Here is an 18,810-nt window from a genome sequence, read left to right on the forward strand (position 1 = left end):
CAATAAAATGCAACAGAGCGCTTGTCCATAACTATCATTTTCAACCTGCAATAGAAGCACTTATGAAATAGCTGCCTGTTGAGATAACTTATTAGATATATGAGTCTGGGAAAAAAATAAATCTCTTCTTTAGTGCTTGCTAAAAGGTCGGATCCGGTTTCCAATCAGTGTTTAAGACAGTCCATTGTCATTTATTATTTACATCTGTTGATTTTGGTTTCATATGTTTTTGTTGCAAACAATTTTATAGTCATCTTTTCTGCTTTGTTTCCTTTAGTAACACCATTTCTTTCTCCTTTTATTTCTTTGTTTTTCATAACACGACTGAGTTCAATAACCCTGAACACTGATTAAAAGCAACTAATTTTCAAAGGCATCAATACTAACCGAAAATAACAGAATCTTCCAATTCACTCTGACTTACTTTATTCTGGGATAGCTGTGCTTTTAGCATATAACAGACTTGAAGACCTCTTACACTAACATTTCTTTGACTGTTAGATGTCTGTGGTTGCATTAAAAAGCAAAACTGCAAACTAATTCACTCTTATAGTCTTCTAGTTTAATTTAAATATTTCTTAAGTGCCTCCAGATATTTGAGTGATATTACTTAACTGATATGTAGAATTGATATTTCCATAGACTGTCTGCATTTTTTTTCATAGCTTGCAATTAAAGAGTGCTTCATCCCAATATGGAACAAAAAAAGTCAAAGCAAACATGAAAGTGTGTGTATATGGCTAAAGTGACTGAGTTGGTTCTCTTAGAGTGTGAACAAATCATGTATTCTTATTCTACTTCAGTATTAGCAGGATTATCTTAACATTTTATGTTTATGTCAAATTGTACAATGCCCAGATCCCACAAGCCACCCTTTAATCCCAATTTATGAATTAAGAAAACATCATGAGACAAAAATGTCATAAATTTAAAGTTGACCATTTAGTAAATATCCGATTTACTGGTAGAAGCTCTTAACCTTTCTAATGTTATTGCTCAACAAAATGAAACTGGGGTAAACAGATAGACTCTAACAGAGATCAGAGAAAGCTTAGAGATGCCTTGGAATTGCAGCACTCATCTTTGTCTCTGGGATTCCTATTGTAATTATAGAAGAATGTAGATAATGGAATTTTAGAATCTGCCTGACCCTGGAAGCTAAGCAGGACCACGTGAAGGTAGTGCTGGCTCAATGGAAGCCATGTGCGAGCTAATAATACTTTCAAGTAGCACCCAACTCAAACTTTTCCTGTGTGTCTATTACAGGTGTCCGATGGGAAGTTCAGTCTGGAGAATCCAACCAAATGGTCCACATGAATGTCCTCATCACCTGTGTCTTTGCCGCTTTTGTTTTGGGTGCATTCATTGCAGGTGTAGCAGTGTATTGCTATCGTGACATGTTTGTTCGGAAAAACAGAAAGATCCATAAGGATGCAGAATCAGCCCAGTCATGCACAGACTCCAGTGGAAGTTTTGCCAAACTTAATGGTCTCTTTGACAGTCCAGTCAAGGAATATCAACAGAATATTGATTCCCCCAAGTTGTATAGTAACCTGCTGACCAGTCGGAAGGAGTTGCCACCCAATGGAGATACGAAGTCCATGGTGATGGACCATCGAGGCCAACCTCCTGAGCTGGCTGCTCTCCCCACACCCGAGTCCACACCTGTGCTTCACCAGAAGACACTTCAGGCCATGAAGAGCCACTCTGACAAGACCCACAGCCATGGGGCTTCAAGGAAAGAAACCTCCCAGTTCTTCCCTTCTAGTCCTCCACCCCATTCCCCATTAAGTCACGGACACATCCCCAGTGCCATTGTTCTTCCTAATGCTACACATGACTACAACACATCTTTCTCAAACTCAAATGCTCACAAAGCCGAAAAGAAGCTTCAGAATATTGACCATCCTCTTACAAAGTCATCCAGTAAGAGAGACCACCGGCGTTCTGTGGATTCCAGAAATACCCTCAACGATCTCCTGAAACATCTCAATGACCCCAATAGCAACCCCAAAGCCATCATGGGAGATATTCAAATGGCCCACCAAACCTTAATGTTGGATCCTGTGGGGCCTATGTCTGAGGTCCCTCCCAAAGTCCCCAACCGGGAGGCTTCCCTCTACTCTCCTCCTTCAACTCTACCCAGAAATAGCCCGACCAAGCGAGTGGATGTCCCCACCACTCCTGGAGTCCCAATGACTTCTCTGGAAAGACAAAGGGGATATCATAAAAATTCCTCCCAAAGGCACTCAATATCTGCGCTGCCTAAAAACTTAAGCTCACCCAATGGGGTGTTGTTATCTAGACAGCCTAGTATGAACCGTGGCGGGTACATGCCCACCCCCACAGGGGCTAAGGTGGACTATATTCAGGGAGCACCAGTGAGTGTTCATCTGCAGCCTTCCCTCTCTAGACAGAGCAGCTACACCAGTAACGGCACTCTTCCTCGGACGGGACTAAAGAGGACACCGTCCTTAAAACCCGATGTGCCGCCAAAGCCTTCATTTGTTCCTCAAACCACATCTGTCAGACCACTGAACAAGTATACATACTAGGCCTCAAGTGTGCTATTCCTCCATGTGGCTTTATTCTGTCCGTGTTGTGAGAGGATGCTGTTGTATGGGTACCTTAAGACAAGAGACTCCCTCATATTTTAAGAGAACCAAGTGGCCAAAGAAACTCTTCCTAACTTTGGCAACACCAGAACTTGCCACATGTAGCTACTACAGCAAGGCTTCTGTGTACTTGTCTGAAAACAAAGGAAGGTGCTGGTCATTCCATTTCTTTTGTTTGAAGTTGAAGAGATATGGAGCTCTGAGGGGCACCATACCAGTGTAAAGAGCTGATAGAGTATTCAGAAGAATCTGTTAGTAAATACTTGAAAATGGGTTCCACTTAGACTGCCATTATGTGTGGTCTTCCCATTAAATGTGAACATTTTTTTATGTATGCATTCACCTTGCCTCTTGCACAAATGTCAAAAAAAAAAAGGTAATGTCTCAAACTTGTAGATTACCAAACAATTTGCTAAGAATTCAGTCTTTGACCCAAACTGTAGCATTTTTTTTCATGTGTGGCATTTTTTTCATGCCACCAATGAACTGTGGTGTGTACATGTGTGTGTGTGTGTGTGTGTGTGTGCGCACATGTGTGTGCATGCGTGTGTGTACGCATGCATGGTCTGTTCCCACTAGAATTTATTTAGGTTCCCATTGCATTTTTCTGTGCTATGGATTTGTTTACATTGAGCATGACTGAACAAGAGACAGTAACTACCCCCATCCCCCACAGTCCATGCATACAACTCTGAGAAGGAAATAAAATCGAGGCTGATTTGACCATCAAAATGATTGACTTACATGGTACCCAGTGGCAGAATGTAAGAATTCTAAGTAATTTTGTGCTGCTATTCATTAACACTTCTATTACAGTCTTGCCAGCTTAAGGAAATAGAGATATTAAAAGAGGTATCCTTGGTTTGTCTACCAGTATTCAGTAGTAAAACTACCCGTCCACTGTGAATCCAGCTGAGTCACCATATTTAACCTTAGTCACTCTAATAAGGTTTTATTTTGATTGTCTCCCCCCCATGTAGTATAGTTTCTTTTGTTTTAATTTCTCCAACCCCAAGATAAAAACTAAACAAAAGACAACAAAACAGAAATGTGAACGAAATCCTAATTGGCTTAACTGAAACTGTCTATGGAAACTTACCAGAGGTGCAATCTTGTTTTAGTTGTGTTATGTAAGAATTCTCTCCTAAGTCATGCAGGTAATGACAATATACTGTAAATATTACATGTGAGTTTACCTGAATCTGTGCATTTTGTGCCTTATTCATGAGAATGATAGAAGTACTCAAAAGTATGTCAAGTGTTTTCAGTAGAGCACATCCTTATTGAGTGCCAGTTGTAAATGTTTTTCAACCAGCACCTGAAAAGACTTTAAAACGATCATTTAAAAACAAACAAACAAAAAATACCAACCTAGAACAATTAATTGTAAAAGAATCCACTCAAAATAGCAGCATTCTATCCTTTGCCATGATAAACATTCCACTCCAGCTTTCCTGAGGATGACACGGTGATAATGTGAAGTCAAATGAGGTGTCCTGGGTAATGTGACACCTGCGGAAACCATCTAGAGTCATTTATGCATAGTTTGCAGAAACCACTTACAATTGATGATGTGCAAACCAGCGACTGTTTCAGTTAATGTGCTGCACACCACGCCATGGTTTATTGAACCTAATCAGAAAGTATCAAGGCAGAGGAATGCTCCCGACTCAGTCAGACAAGTAAGTTCAACTGAATCCTTGTGATAACGCTGATGATACACATTACTTGGGGGAGGATGGGTTGCAGAGACCAGAGCATTTTGATACAGAATGTAGAATACTGAGACAGTTATTCTTTTCCTTTGAGAATATTGTTTTATAACGAACATGATTCCCTGAGATCTGTGGAAGCTCAGAAAGCTCAAACTTCTGTTCTTGAAGCACCTCAGCTTTGCAACTAAAATATTACAGATTAATAATAAATTAAACCAACCAACGATAAACAATACTCAGCCCATCGCCGACAAGCGTGTTTGAATTCACCTTACCAATATTAATCCCGGCGTGGGGAAAATGGAACAGTAACTCTATGTCATCCCGGATAACATTTTGTAACATTGTGCTGCCTTGTAGTTTGTAATGTGAGTTCTATCAGTATTTATGTTGACATTTCTAACATAAAAATCTAGTCTCTATCCTGTTAATTTAATTTTTAAATGCTTTATCCATTTGTGCAAAGGTAAACACAGATTGTATCTTTTTTAATGGTACGGCATAAAAAGTAACCCTAAAGTGAAGTGGCTCTATACTGTTTTATAGAGTACTTTAACATGTATAGATATCTTGTAAACTTGTATTGTGGATGTGTAAATAATATGTACTTTGGGTTTTTAACAACGCATGTAAAGTAAAAATAAAATATACAAGTCATTATATCTAGCCTCTTGATATTGAAGAGGTGAATAATATATCATCTTTGTTAAGTATTTGTTTTGATTTGGGACCATGCCTGTATTGTTCCTGGGCTACTCCTGTCTCATTGTTTAGAAATTACTCCCCGGGCTTGTGGGATGAGCAGTTCTAGGAATGGAACCCAGGCATCCTACATGCTCTCAACAATCTATCCGCCTCTTGTAACTTTTATGGCAGTCAACACCAGTGAGAGTTTCTTTTGCAATCTACCAAAATATTCTTACCAGTACTATTGGCTGCCTGTTCATGATTACACCACCATTGTCTTCATGAAAAACTAGTACTAATGCACACAGAGCCCCTGAAACCCTGAGAAATTAATCAAAAAATGAGACAATGTATCAACAGTCAAATGCTCCAGGCAAACATGCCAGTGGCCCCAATTGTCCGTGTATCTGGTTTAACAGACATTTTTAAAATTCATTATTTGTATCCCACATGAAAGTTTTAGCATCATTTTCATTCAGAATTCTAGCTGACAGAATTCCCATGAACACTTCTTCTGCTTGGGCAAACGGCGTTTCTCACTTCCATTGTTTTAATTGAATAGACTCTATTAGCAGATGTCTTTGCCAAATGCTGGAATAGAAGGTATTTGGCTCTTCCCTGAGCATGCACGGGATGAGCTGGTAGCTATTGTCATTGTGTTGTGAATATTGAGGAAATCCTGTCACTGCTGAGAGAGGCAGTAGGGATGTGTGTTGCTGCTGCCCCTCTTGCTCCTGGCCAACTCAGCGGCACCTTAACAGCCATTTTCAAAGAACCCCAGCAGTATCTCTCCAGAATAGCGGGGGGGTGGGGGGGGTGCCATATGCATAGAGATCTTTCTTTTCTTTTCTTCCGTGCAGTCATTCAATTTGGGGTGCTGCATTTCAGTGTTCAAGGGTCTGGGGAACCTTTCTATTCCTGACAGGATCTTCTATGGTATAGAGATTTTACAACGAGTTTACAGGAATCCTTTTGTGAGGGGAAGATTGCTCGAAGGACTTCAGCTGACACAAATCCACTGTGAAGGTAGCAGAACAGAGCCACTTCAGTCTCCACAGAGCCAGATGTTGGCATACTAAACCCTACCACACCATGGAAGAAAGATTGTGCAAGCCTGCACCCCGTATTCCCACCCCTATTCTATTTATGTTCAATTATTTCAGATTACATAGTCTATTCCTATTGAGTTTATTCTAACACATAGAAGTGTATTAGATTTTCTGTTTCTTTTTTTCTAATATGCACATCTTTTGCTTCTTCCTTTTTTAAAAAAGTAAAAAGTAAAGACCCTCCTGTTGATCATCGATTTGCTCGAGCGGGCCCAGTAACGTCTCCATTGGAGACTTTGTTGTTACTGTGTTTGGCATATCGAATACGTCACGGGGGGCTTGCCAGGCTCTGCCGTGCGGGCGAGATACTCTCGGTAGCTTGCCAGGCTCTCTGAGAGGGGCAGAGGAATCGAACTCGGGTCGACCATGTTGGCTGCGTGCAAGGCAAATGCCCTACCGCTGTGCTGTCGCTCCAGCCCCTGTGCTATCGCTCCAGCCCGATTATTGCTAATTGAAAACTTCCTTTTTTTAAGAAACTATTATTATTATTTGGAGGATCTGGGTGGACGATGCTCAGCCCCAATCCGAGCAGGCTTGGAGAGCTCAGCCCCGGGACCCACATGCCTTTGTTCCTCGGCCGGTACATTCATGCGTGTGGAGAGTGGTCTCGGTGGCTGGTTCTGGAGGTCTTCGGCTACCGGAGCCCTGGTCGGGGCAGGGAGGGAAACTCAACCCACTCTCCTCCAAGGTGCCCCAGCAAGGACAGCCAGACTCTATTATTATTATTACTATTATTATTATTATTATAGATGTCTTTTGATCATATATATATATATTGCTTTGGGGGGTCACACCTGGCGATGCACAGGGCTTACTCCTGGCTCTGCACTAAGGATTTACTCCTGGCGGTACTCCGGGGAATATATGGGATGCTGGGAATCGAACCTGGATCAACCACGTGCAAGGCAAATGCCCTACCTGCTGTACTATTGCTCCAGCACTGTCTTTGATCATTTAAAGGCTAAAGTTCATTTTCCCTTTCCAGGCTATTGACCAACCCCTAAAGTGACAACTATAAATTCTCAGCATAAGTGCTTAGATCCATTTGAGAAAAGGGGTTGGAGACCTTGAAGCTTTCATGAGGAAGAAATTATACAGAGGCAAAGAAGGTGAATTAACCATAAGCGGCTGCCTGTGCTCTGGGTCCTGACATCCCATTGCCTGGGCACCAGGGTCGCTGGGAAGTGGTAATTTGGAAACTAGAGGGACTAGTGCTGGAGCAGGGTGAGAAGAAAGGGCATTTCTTATGCAAGAGAGTGACAAGATGGCCAAGAAGTTAGCCAGGTGCCAGGACTAGTCTCCTGCCATCTAAGAGAACAACTTCTCTGCCCCCTCTTGCCTAGCTCCAGTTCCCCTTCTACCCACCACCTTCATGTTCCTTGAGAGATCAAACACAAGGTGTCCCAGAGACCTGGAGCTGGGTCCTGATCCTGATTCCATGCATCGGGCAGCAGTGTGGCACTACACACTCACAACTGAAGTTTTCTCACTTTTGAAGCAATAATGTGACATCCAATTCACTGAAAGCTCTCTGGTATTTGTCAGCTCCATTATTCTGTTATCTGCTTTATGAATGCCTTGTTAAAATATCACTCTCTCAATACTTTGGTTTGTAGACTTTTTATGAACATGTCCAGCCTGTTCCCTGTTAGATGTTAGATATAGATGGAATTAGCAATAAAATAAGACCTGATAAACAAATGCACTTTAAGCCATTTAGTTTGGCTTTCTTTGATGTGTACCCTTTGTGCACATATATCATGCAAAACACAAAATTCCTTGCCTATGCTTCCACCTTTGTTAAATGGATGTGATGCAATAAGCCAGCAGAAAATGGACTTATGATAAAAATCAATGTGTAATTCAAGGGAATTTAGGGACGAGGAGATGGTAGTTGTGGTCAAGTTCTGAATATTCAGACCACTAATGAGCTACAATGTACATATAAAGGAAATAGAGTATTTATAGATCTGGACCCATGATATTGTTCTTAAAATTGTTTATCAACTACTAACTTGCTTGTAGCATGAACTTTGATTAATTTTAGCCTCTAAAGTGCATTTTCAGTGTAGAAAAATTAGGAAACCAAAATCTTTGAACTCAGACTGAAGAGATAATACAGTGGTTAGGGTGCTTGCCTTGTCCTTGGCCAACCTGGGTTTGATTTCTGGCATTTCATATGGTGCCCTGCGTCTGCCTTGAGCACAGAGCCAAGAGTAAGCTCTGAGCACTGCCAGGTGTGTCCGCATCCCACCAGAAAACCTTTGAACTCTTACTTGGTACCATATATTTATATTTACATTTATGTGAAATGGGTCCACTCAAAGCTCCTGTGAAAACTGACTTTCTTTTTTTTTAAATTTATTTATTTATTTATTTATTGAATCACTGTGGGAAAGGTTACAAAGCTTTCAGGTTTAGGTCTCAGTCATGCAAATATCAAACACATTTCCCTTTATCAATACTTATTTTTTACCATGAAGAACCCCAATAAAACCCCACCCCCACCCCTCCCCGTCCCTGTGAGGCAGATGAATTCTAGTTAACACTCTATCTGCTTTGATTAGATTCATTGTTTCAATAAAAGATTCACCACTATTATTTAGAGTTTACCCCCCCTCCCAAATCAGACATGCTGAAAAAGCATTGTGAAGTGATTTGCTTTCTACAGCTGGGTTCAAGAATTAAATGTTGGTTTTGGATTTCTGCTATTTTACTTATTGACCCTGGAAGTATTTCTACTGAAAGTCAGATAGTTAAGAAATTGGTTTCTGTGCTCTGGAGTCGTGGCCGTGCTGGAGAGCTGCTCATGGGGGGCAACTGGTGACCTCGGTAGGGCGTGAAGGACAGACCGGAACGCCCCCCTTCCCATGAGGTTTTAGTCCCCCCCCCCACACCCCAGGCTCATACCTGCTGTCCACAAGGCTCCCATGTGGCTGCCATCTTTCTTTCCAGATGGAGGAGGGCGGAAGGGACCAACACCCTTTCCCCTCCGGGCAGACATGATGGCCTGGATTAACGCATAGTCCTTTCACTTTTCTGCTCCAAGATGCTGGGTTCTGCATTAAGTCCTTGTGCTTCTGGGGCTGTGGCCGTGCTGGAGAGCCGCTCATGGGGGGCAACTGGTGACCTCGGTAGGGCGTGAAGGACGAACCAGAACGCCCCCCTTCCCTTGAGGTTTTAGTCGCCCCCACACCCCCGGCTCATACCTGCTGTCCACAAGGCTCCCATGCTGCCGCCATCCTTCTTTCCAGAGAAGAGAGGGCGAATGGGGCAACACCCTTTCCCCTCCGGCAGACTTGATGGCCTAGATTAACACATAGTCCATTCACTTTTCTGCTCCAAGCTGCCGGGTTCTGCATTAAGTCCTTGTGCTTCTGGGGCTGTGGCTGTGCTGGAGAGCCACTCGCGGGGGGCAACTGGTGACCTCAGTAGAGCGTGAAGGACGGACCGGAACGCCCCCCTTCCCATGAGGGAAAACTGACTTTCTATCAGAATAGTTTGCCAAAGGGAAAGTTTGTCAGTATGGAACTGCCTTGTTCAGTGCTACATTCTATACTGGCAGAAATGTTCTGTGCTATCCAATCTATCTAATATGGTAGCCGTTAGCATACATGATTTCTGAATTCTTGCAGTAAGATGCTCTGAGGTATTATGCTGTTGGAGAATAGTGGACTAGAAAACTACCTTTGCTAAAGAAGAAACCATGACAATTTTCTCATGTGCCTTTTAGCCATTTGGATTTCTTCTTTGAGAATGTTTCTGTTCATTTCATCACATCATTTTTGATGGGGTTGGATGTTTTCTTCTTGTGGAGTTCAACCAGTACTTTGTATATCCTTGTTATCAACCCCTTATCAGATGGGTATCGGGTGAATATCCTTTCCCATTCTGTAGATTGTCTTTGTATTTTGGCCACTGTATCTTTGCGATGCAGAAGCTTCTTAGCTTAGTATAGTCCCATTCATTTATCCACTTGGTTGGTCAGTGGCATGTCATCTTTGAAGATACCGTTAGCCTCAATATGGTAGAGGGTTTTGCTGACCTTGTCTTCAGTGTACCTTATGGATTCTGATCTGATGTTGAGGTCTTTAATTCATTTTGATCTGACTTTTGTGCTTAGTGTTAAGTCGAGGTCTAAACCCATTCTTTTGCATGTGGTTGTCCAATTATGCCAGCACCATTTGTTAAAGAGGCTTTCCTTGCTCCACTTCACATTTCTTGTTCCCTTATCAAAGATTAGATGTTCATCTCTACATCACTAATTGTCAGGGAGATGCAGAGAAAAACAACAATGAGATATCATCTCACACCACAAAGACTAGCCCACATCCAAAAAAAACAAAAGCAACTGGTGTTGGCGCGGATGTGCGGAGAAAGGGACTCTTCTTCATTGCTAGTGGGAATGCCAATAGTTTCAGCCCTTTTGGAAAACAGCATGGACGATTCTCAAAAAAATTAGAAATTGAGCTCCCATTTGACCCAGCAATACCACTCCTGGGAATATATTCCGGAAAGGCAAAAAAGTATAGTCGAAATGACATCTGCAGTTATATGTTCATTGCTGCACTGTTCACAATAGCCAAAATCTGGAAAAAACCAGAGTGCCCGAGAACAGATGACTGGTTAAAGAAACTTTGGTACATCTACACAGTGGAATACTATGCAGCTGTTAGAAATTATGAAGTCATGAAATTTACAAACAAGTAGTTCTACATGGAAAGTATCATCCCAAAGTGAAATGAGTGAGAAAGAGACAGATATGGACTACATTTATTTGGGGAATATAAAGTAACAGAAGGGGAGACAAACACCCAAGAATAGTCGAGATAAGTACCAGGAGGTCTGATCCATGGCTTAGAAGCTGGCAGCACATGCTGGAGGGAAAGGCAGCTCAGATAAAGAAGGGAACACCAAGTAAAGGGTGTTTGGAGGACTCGCCCAGGATGCAAGATGCATGCTGAAAGTAGACTACAGACCGAACATGATGGCCATTCAATACCTCTATTGCAAACCACAACACCCTAAAGGAAAGAGAGAGCAAAAAAGGAATGCCCTGCCACAGAGGTGGGGCGGTGGGGGATGGGCACTGGTGGAGGGATGGGTACATGATCATTGTATAACTGAAACCCAAGCACGAAAGTTTGTAAGTCTACAACTGTACCTTATGGTGTTTCACTAATTAAAAAAAAATTAGACAGATTGTCCCTGTTAAAAAATGTTTTAAATAATGTGTTAATCATCCACAAAAAAAAGAAGAAACCATGAGAGGTCAAGCTACTGCTCAAATGCAACAATTCCAAGGGTTATTTATGATTAATGCAAACTCAAGCCTCATATGTTTTCTCACAGACAAACAGACTTCAAATCTACCTTTTTAAAAAATTTTTGTATTTTATTGAATCACCGTGAGATATAGTTACAAGCTTTCATGTTTGAGTTACAATCACACAATAATAAAACACCCATCCCTCCACCAGTGCACATTCCCCACCACCAGTATCCCCAGTATACCCCCACCTTTCCCACCGTCCCACTGCCTCCATGGTAGACAATATTCCCCATACTCTTTCTCTACTTTTGGGCATTATGACCCCGTGATACCACTTCTGGGAATATGTCCCGAGGGTGCAAAAAAGCACAGTAGAAATGACATCTTCACCTGTATGTTCATTGCAGCTCTGTTGACAATAGCCAAAACCTGGAAACAACCCAAATGACTGAGAACAGATGACTGGTTAAAGAAACTTTGGTACGTCTATACAATAGAATATTATGCAGCTATTAGAAGATATGAAGTCTTGAAATTTGCTTATAAGTAGATAGACATGGAGAGTATCATGCTAAGTGAAAGAGTCAGAAAGCGAGGGATAGAGATAGAAGGACTGAACTCATTTGTGGAGTATAAAATAACACAAGACTAATACTCAGATCTACCTTTGGGCCTCATAGAGAACTAAATTCATGATTGTTTGACCAATCACAAATCTTGTTTGAAGGGGTTTTTATGGTTTGTTTTCTGTTTTATTATTGTTGTTGTTATTATTAAAAAACTATGATGAGCACATCCCTTCATTCCTGAGGAAGTGTCAGCACTTTCCTTGGGTCAATAGCTTTCTGCTCAAAAGTCCTAACCAGTTCGTTCTAAACATAATCTTTGTTGTAAAGGGATAAGATTTATCACTTCCATTTTTAAGATGTAGAAATTAAGGTCAACAGGGCTATGACAATTATGAAAGACAAATGACAGCCAATTCACATTTCAGAGACCAGAGCTAACTCACGTGTTCTCTGCACAAAATGCCATCCTTCACATGAAAGGGGTAACAATTTACAATCCAAAAGAATGGACTCTAACCAGCATTTCATACATTTAAAAAATGGTGGAAGTATTATAGTATCCAGGGATGCAATGAAACATTCAGTGAAATTAGTCACACATTGCACCAGTGTGATGAACACAACCAAATCAGTTATTTGGAAAAACAAAATTCATAGACTAACTTGATGTGGTATAAACTGAAAGCAACCAATGAGAATGAAATTGGAGATAATTAAAAGAGATTATCTGACTTGCTCATAATCTCTTAGATGGGTCCAACTGGTAACCATCTAAGTTTCTGGGCATCCTTCCAAGCCTGCATCTGTGGATTGTCAGAGAATCCTTGGGAGAAGAATTCTCTATATTTCTTATGTTGGTATTTCTTCATTTTGAGCTGGGATTGCATGTTGGAAATTAAATATGACTGTAACTTCTTCTCTGCCCTTTAGGGCTCGGTCACAGCAAGAAGTCTGACTTGATCTTGAAGAAACTTTCTTGTTTGTTTTAGTGACCTAGCTTACTAGGAAACATAGAATTAGCATATTAAAATATCTGTTGAAGAACAAATGTAAAAAGTGCTTCAGAGTTTCATCCTGCGTGACGAGGCAGGGCCTGGCCAGATGTTTGCAACTTTTGAGGCTAATCGGTTTATAGAAGCATATAACCCCTCTGAGCAGTTGCAAATCAGATTCCCAAATGAGGGAATTATAGAATTATTTAACCATGGTCAAAGAGAATACCAGGAGATTGGGAGACAGCTTGACTAAATGAAAAAAGGAAGGAGAATCTTCAGAGTAATTTTTCACACTTGTTAACTTCTGGTGTTAGTGATCATTGGGAATTTGAGATTCCAAAGTTCAGCAATATCTCAGGTTGAGGGTCAGGACCAATCAACATCTTTGTGACCATTTATAAGACTAAAATCAAATACAATCAATTCTTAAGATTCAGCTTGACTTGGGATCAGATCAATAGTACAGTGAGTAATGCACTATGTGAATGACCCAGGTTTGGTCCCCAGCATTCCACATAATTCCCTGAGCACTGCTCGGAGTTATTCCTGAGTGCAAAGCCAGAAGTAAGCCCTGAACATAGCCAGGTGTGACCCCAAAATAAAAGCAAACAAAATTACATATATATTTAGCCTGATTTGATGACATTTTCAGGTTGCCCAAGTTAAGATTACTTGCTGAATGTATCCTTTAGTTGTTGTTGCCTTCAGCTGCAGTTGCACATAATCTGGTTCCTTGCACACAGTAGGCTGTGGTACACCAAAGATGATATGCTTTAGTTGTGGTGCAGGAGATCACACATCAGTGCTGCCTTGATCACACTGCATGTAGGGGGGTGCTAGGGACGAATAAAGAGCAGTGTGACAGCAAAACATGTGCTCTACCTCTGAGCTATAGCTCCCGACCAAAAACATTGAAAGTCTTAATGTTTCTTAATTTACATAAAAGCTCATCATAAACTTTAATCATTGAAAATAACAAAATAGAAATGAAATAAAGTAATAGAATTTCAAAGGTGTTAATATATACATTAAAATATTTTAAAAGTAAACTTGTAGAAATGAGTCTAGAATGAAGGATCATCATAATAATTGCTTAAAATTATTAAAAGTGCCATCATTTTGAATGTGTTTTATTCCAATATATTTTTGTAGTCTCTAAGTTTGGTTCTGAGCATGTTTTAAAAAAGAAAGAGGGTCTAGATAGGTAGTAGCATTTAGGGTGTTTGTTTTGCATAGAGCTTACCCTCTTTTGATCGCTACCACCATGCATGGTCCTCTGAGAACTGCCAGGTGTGATCCCTGAGCACAGAGCCAGGAGTCTTCTGGACATAGCAAAGAAAGATTTATTTTGGAAACAGTTTTATTTTTTCGAGTAGTCATCAGTATTTATGATGGACTATCAGGTCCTCTGGTTTTTAAAGGGTCTACATAATGAATTTCCTTCTTTTTAGAGATGAAATATGGAAATTGTGCCAATATCAAAAGAAGAAATGCCAATATCAAGAGACTTTAAGAGATGGAATTGATGAAGCAGAGTATCTCAGACACCAGCTGAGCAGGTTATGAACTCAAAATCTAGAGAACAGGGGGCTGGAGAAATAAGATAGAGTTTACAGTACAAGCATCTTGCAACCTGATTTAATCCCCGGTACTACATATAAGTACAAACCCAACCTAAGTACCAACAAATATAATCCCTGAACACAGAGCCAGGCGTGTTCCTGTGGACTGCCAGTTATGCCTCCTCCCCACACAACCTTGCAGAAAAAATTACAGGGCGTGGACTCAGAGCAAAGAAGCTGCTTTGATCCAGAACTAAAGGAGCAAGGTCTCAGATAGCAGTAGTGTCCATTTCTCTTGCTCTACTCCTTGGATTCCAAAATAGCAGAAAACCAGGAAGTAGATGAATGAGACTGGTAGTTGAGAGGACAATGAGACTATGATGGTCATGGCAACTTGTGAACACATGAAATAATTACTAAAGAAAAATCTTTTCTGCATGATGGCAAGCCGGTTAGAACTGACAAGAAAGCACACCCCTTTCCAACATTCTTCACTTCTTCTTCCTTCCCCCAACTTTGGGGAAAGAATGTTTTTCTCATTTTAACCAGTTTTCCCTTTAAGAGGTGACTTTGCTCTTCTTCTCTATTGTAGCTGTGGACCATTAAAGAGAGTAAGGGCATTTATAGATAATCTAAAGCAGCTTAACCAACAAAAATAGGATTCAACCTCTACATTAATATCTAGACACCTAGTTTTGTGTCATACTTTTTTTTCTACCTTTCTAACTTCCATCAAGAATTTTAATAACCAAGACCTTTTACTAGGGCATCCTGGCTTTCTGAAAATGAGTCTACAAGGAAAAAGTTCAAACAATGCCACTAGAATGAAAATCACCTTTATTGCTAAAAATTTTAATTTAATCATATAATTAGATAAGTGTCCCTTTGTTTTAGCTGACCAATCACAGTTATAGAATGTTTCCCCTAGAGGAACACTACTTAAATTTGTTTATAAAGTTGCCCAGTTAAATAACTTTGATGTTACATTTCCATTACCTAAATGTTGACTTGGTCACCAGAAAAATACACAGACTACATCTTTTTGAGACCCCTGCTGCGATGTGCATTATTTATTTTTTTAAAAAAAGTTATTATTTTGGTTTTCGAGGGATCACATTCTGACATGCTCAGGAATCATTCCTAGTGGTGCTAGATGGGTGTGGGAAGGGGTATAAATGTGGTCCCATGGCTGAAACCAGGCTTGACCATATGTAAGTTAAGTACTTCAATCCCTGTGCTATTCCCTATACTGGCCTTTTGATTAGAGATGTGATCCGCCATGGTCCAACAAAGTATCTGTACTGTGCCTGAATTAAAAGCGGTGAGGAGCCCTAATTTTGTTGTGATCTTTTTTGAATGAGTTTAAAATGTCTTTTCTTAATTCCTTTTATTCAGAATAAATATTTAGGGAATATTTAGGTATATTTAAGGAACAGTTTAGAAAAGATACAAATTGGAACATTATATGACTGAAACCCAGTCATGAAAGTTAAAATAGAAATTTTTTTAAAAAGGGATTCCAGATACCCTAGGTTGACAGAAATCTATAAGTTAATTTTTTATAACTTTGTCTAATAACTCTGATTTTGTTCACATCTGATAGGAAAAAAAGAAAAGAAAAAACCATAGCTCAAAAAAACACAACAAAAATCCTTGGCAGAATGGTTGAATTTTAGAGTTCTTGGAAGAAGCTCCCTTTGGTGTTGTGAGGGTTGAAATAAACATGGAATGAAGTAGGATCGGAATCTGGAAAGAATAAAGTCCTCTCGGCTGCAATAGGAAACTTTTATCATTTGGGTAGCAAAAGTCAGGGGCGATGTGGTCTTTTTTAAATGCAAAGCATTATCCCAGGCTTTATTTCCCTAGGAGACGTTTTTAATCCTAGAAAAGATGGGGTTAATTACAGGCTTGCATTCAGAAAGTAGAAATAAGATAAAAGATCTTGAAAGCAAAATAGAAGCGTCAGAAGAAGATCTAAAGGGGCTAGAGTGATAGTGCGACGGGTAAGACATCTTTGCCTTGCACTTGGCCTACCTGGGTTGAATCCCCAGTATCCAAACTAGTCCCCTGAGCACTGCCAGGAGTAATTTGAGCACGAGCCAGGAGTACCCCCTCAGGTGCATGACCAGGTGTGGCTCTAAAACAAAACAAAATGAAAGACTCAGAAAACACTCAAGTATAAGTAAATAGTTTGAGCAACTAGACCAGGGTTAAGAGAATATTTTACTTCATAACTCTCATGCTAACATATCAACCACCAGTTATAAAATGGACCAGAGAAGTGTATACTTGGTTTTAATTGGGTCTGATAAAAGTTGAAGAAAGTGAAAAATAGTTGAATGGGAGGAAAACAGAAATGTTGGGCATGGATAGTTATTGAAAATGTTTAATAAATGAGGTAGCTAAGTTTTCTATGTAGTTAACTTGAAAGAATTGGCAAAATGTACTACTATTTTGGTAAATAAACAATGATCCCCCTCCATTCCATAAACATATATATATATAAATGATTTAAAATATTTTAAGAAACTACTGAATATTAAATGCCAACTGTAAGCATATGCTACTTGGGTACAGTCTAGATAAGTCAGACTAGACTGATAACAGAATATTGGGAGAGAAGATCATAGCAATGATACAACTACATTCACATATGCATGTTCGTATGTACATACATAAATGTGTCTTATATGATGCATGAAAGAATTCACATTGTTGGTAGTCTCCTCACTAATCATCTACTCAACTTTCCCTGCTTCTAATTTGCTTCGAGAACCCATGTCCCACGAGAGAGGCTGAAAGGCAGACTGCTTCTTTATCAATCTCTTACAATGAGGACATGGAAATATAACCCAATTCTTGTACGTTGAAGCTGAGTGAAAGTCTGGAAAGGCTCTGAGGAAAGTTTCCTGCCCTAATAGTAAAAGAATGTATGAGGAGAAACTCTGAGTGACTCTAATGTTTCAGGACTGGGTGACTACAACCAAATCCAACTGCCTCATTGATGCCAGAGATGGGCTGGCTGTGATGGGCTGACTGGAAAAAAGTTCATGGCTCATAATAAAAAATCAATGGAAAGCCCCCAAGTGCTTGGTGGCAATATAAAAAGCCAGGGAAGTAAACAACTTTGAAGTTCCTATATCTAGGTTTCCTGCTAAAAGAGGCATTAAAGTTCTATCATGCTGTTTAGGTATTTGTATGGTTTTGGTTTGGAAGCCACACACATCTGTGTTGAGGCCTTACTCCTAACCCTGCACTTAGGGCTTATTTCTGGTTTTGTGCTCAGGGATTATTTCTAGTGGGACTTGGGGAAACATGTTTGGTGCCAGGGACTGAAACCTGGTTGGCTGTATGCAAGATAAGCACTTTACCTACTCTAATATCTCTCTATCCCCTAATTTTTTTTTGTTTTTGTATCATGCCCAGTGATATTTAGAGGTTACTCCCAGCTCTGTGCTCAGGGGTTACTCCCAGCCATGGAATGAGAGAACCACTGTTGTCTCTATGCAAGATAGCACTTAATCCCTCTACTAGCTCTCTGGTCCCAGATGCTGCATATCTTCAGATGGAAACTCCCTAACTGACAGAGCCACTATATTATAATTTATACAAAATGTATATTTGTTCTTTTCACTATTTATGGCAGAGTGCTACTAACAATTGAGAGTTGCTGTGGGGAGAATGAGAGAGATGCCTTTGTTATGTCAATCCAGTGACTTGCCCCTAAAAATAGGGTCTGGTTGCCAATGAAACCAACACTGTATTTAGGGGTTAAAACTTTCAATTACTCCCCTGCACTTCCCCCTCACTCATACTCACCCTTGTGGAGAGGGGCAAAGGGCTTGAGATTGACACTGATCATCAGTGGCCAACTGTGAAGTCAACCATGGCTATGGGACAATGTGTCCAAAAAATTCCAGAAAGTTAGAGTTGAGATTGTTTACAGGTTAGTGAAGACTTAAAGATTTGGGGAGAGTGGTGTGTTCTGAGACTGAGATGTCCCTGTACTTTCACCATAGCTAGTTTTAGAGATCTATACCCTTGGGTGTTCCTAAATTATAAATTAATAAACTTTTAAAGGAAAATAATAATTCAGTAAGTAAAGCATTTGAGTTCTGTGAGCTTCTCTAGCAAACTTATAAAATCCAAGGAGGAAGTTGTTGATACTTCAGATCTATAACATCAGTCAGAAGCCCAGGGACCACTAGGACTTGCTACTGGTAAGAAAAAAGTGGGCCGGAGTCCTTAAGTCCTAATCTCTGGGATCTGAAGCTATCTCCAGGTAG

At 40.3% G+C, this 18,810-nt stretch overlaps 1 protein-coding gene across 1 annotated transcript in view; it reads left to right on the forward strand.

Moving 5' to 3' along the window:
* SEMA6D (semaphorin 6D) overlaps positions 1-5,016 on the forward strand; it is a 65,557-nt gene extending 60,541 nt beyond the window's left edge. Inside the window, exon 19 of the mRNA XM_056135357.1 lies at positions 1,267-5,016. Coding sequence (XP_055991332.1) covers positions 1,267-2,555 — 1,289 coding nt within the window. The 3' untranslated portion in view covers positions 2,556-5,016. The remainder of the gene's footprint in view (positions 1-1,266) is intronic.
* The last annotated feature ends 13,794 nt before the right edge of the window (positions 5,017-18,810 follow it).

The sequence above is a fragment of the Sorex fumeus genome, unplaced genomic scaffold (assembly GCF_029834395.1).
Source record: "Sorex fumeus unplaced genomic scaffold, SorFum_2.1 ptg000111l, whole genome shotgun sequence".
NCBI classification, from domain to species: domain Eukaryota; kingdom Metazoa; phylum Chordata; class Mammalia; order Eulipotyphla; family Soricidae; genus Sorex; species Sorex fumeus.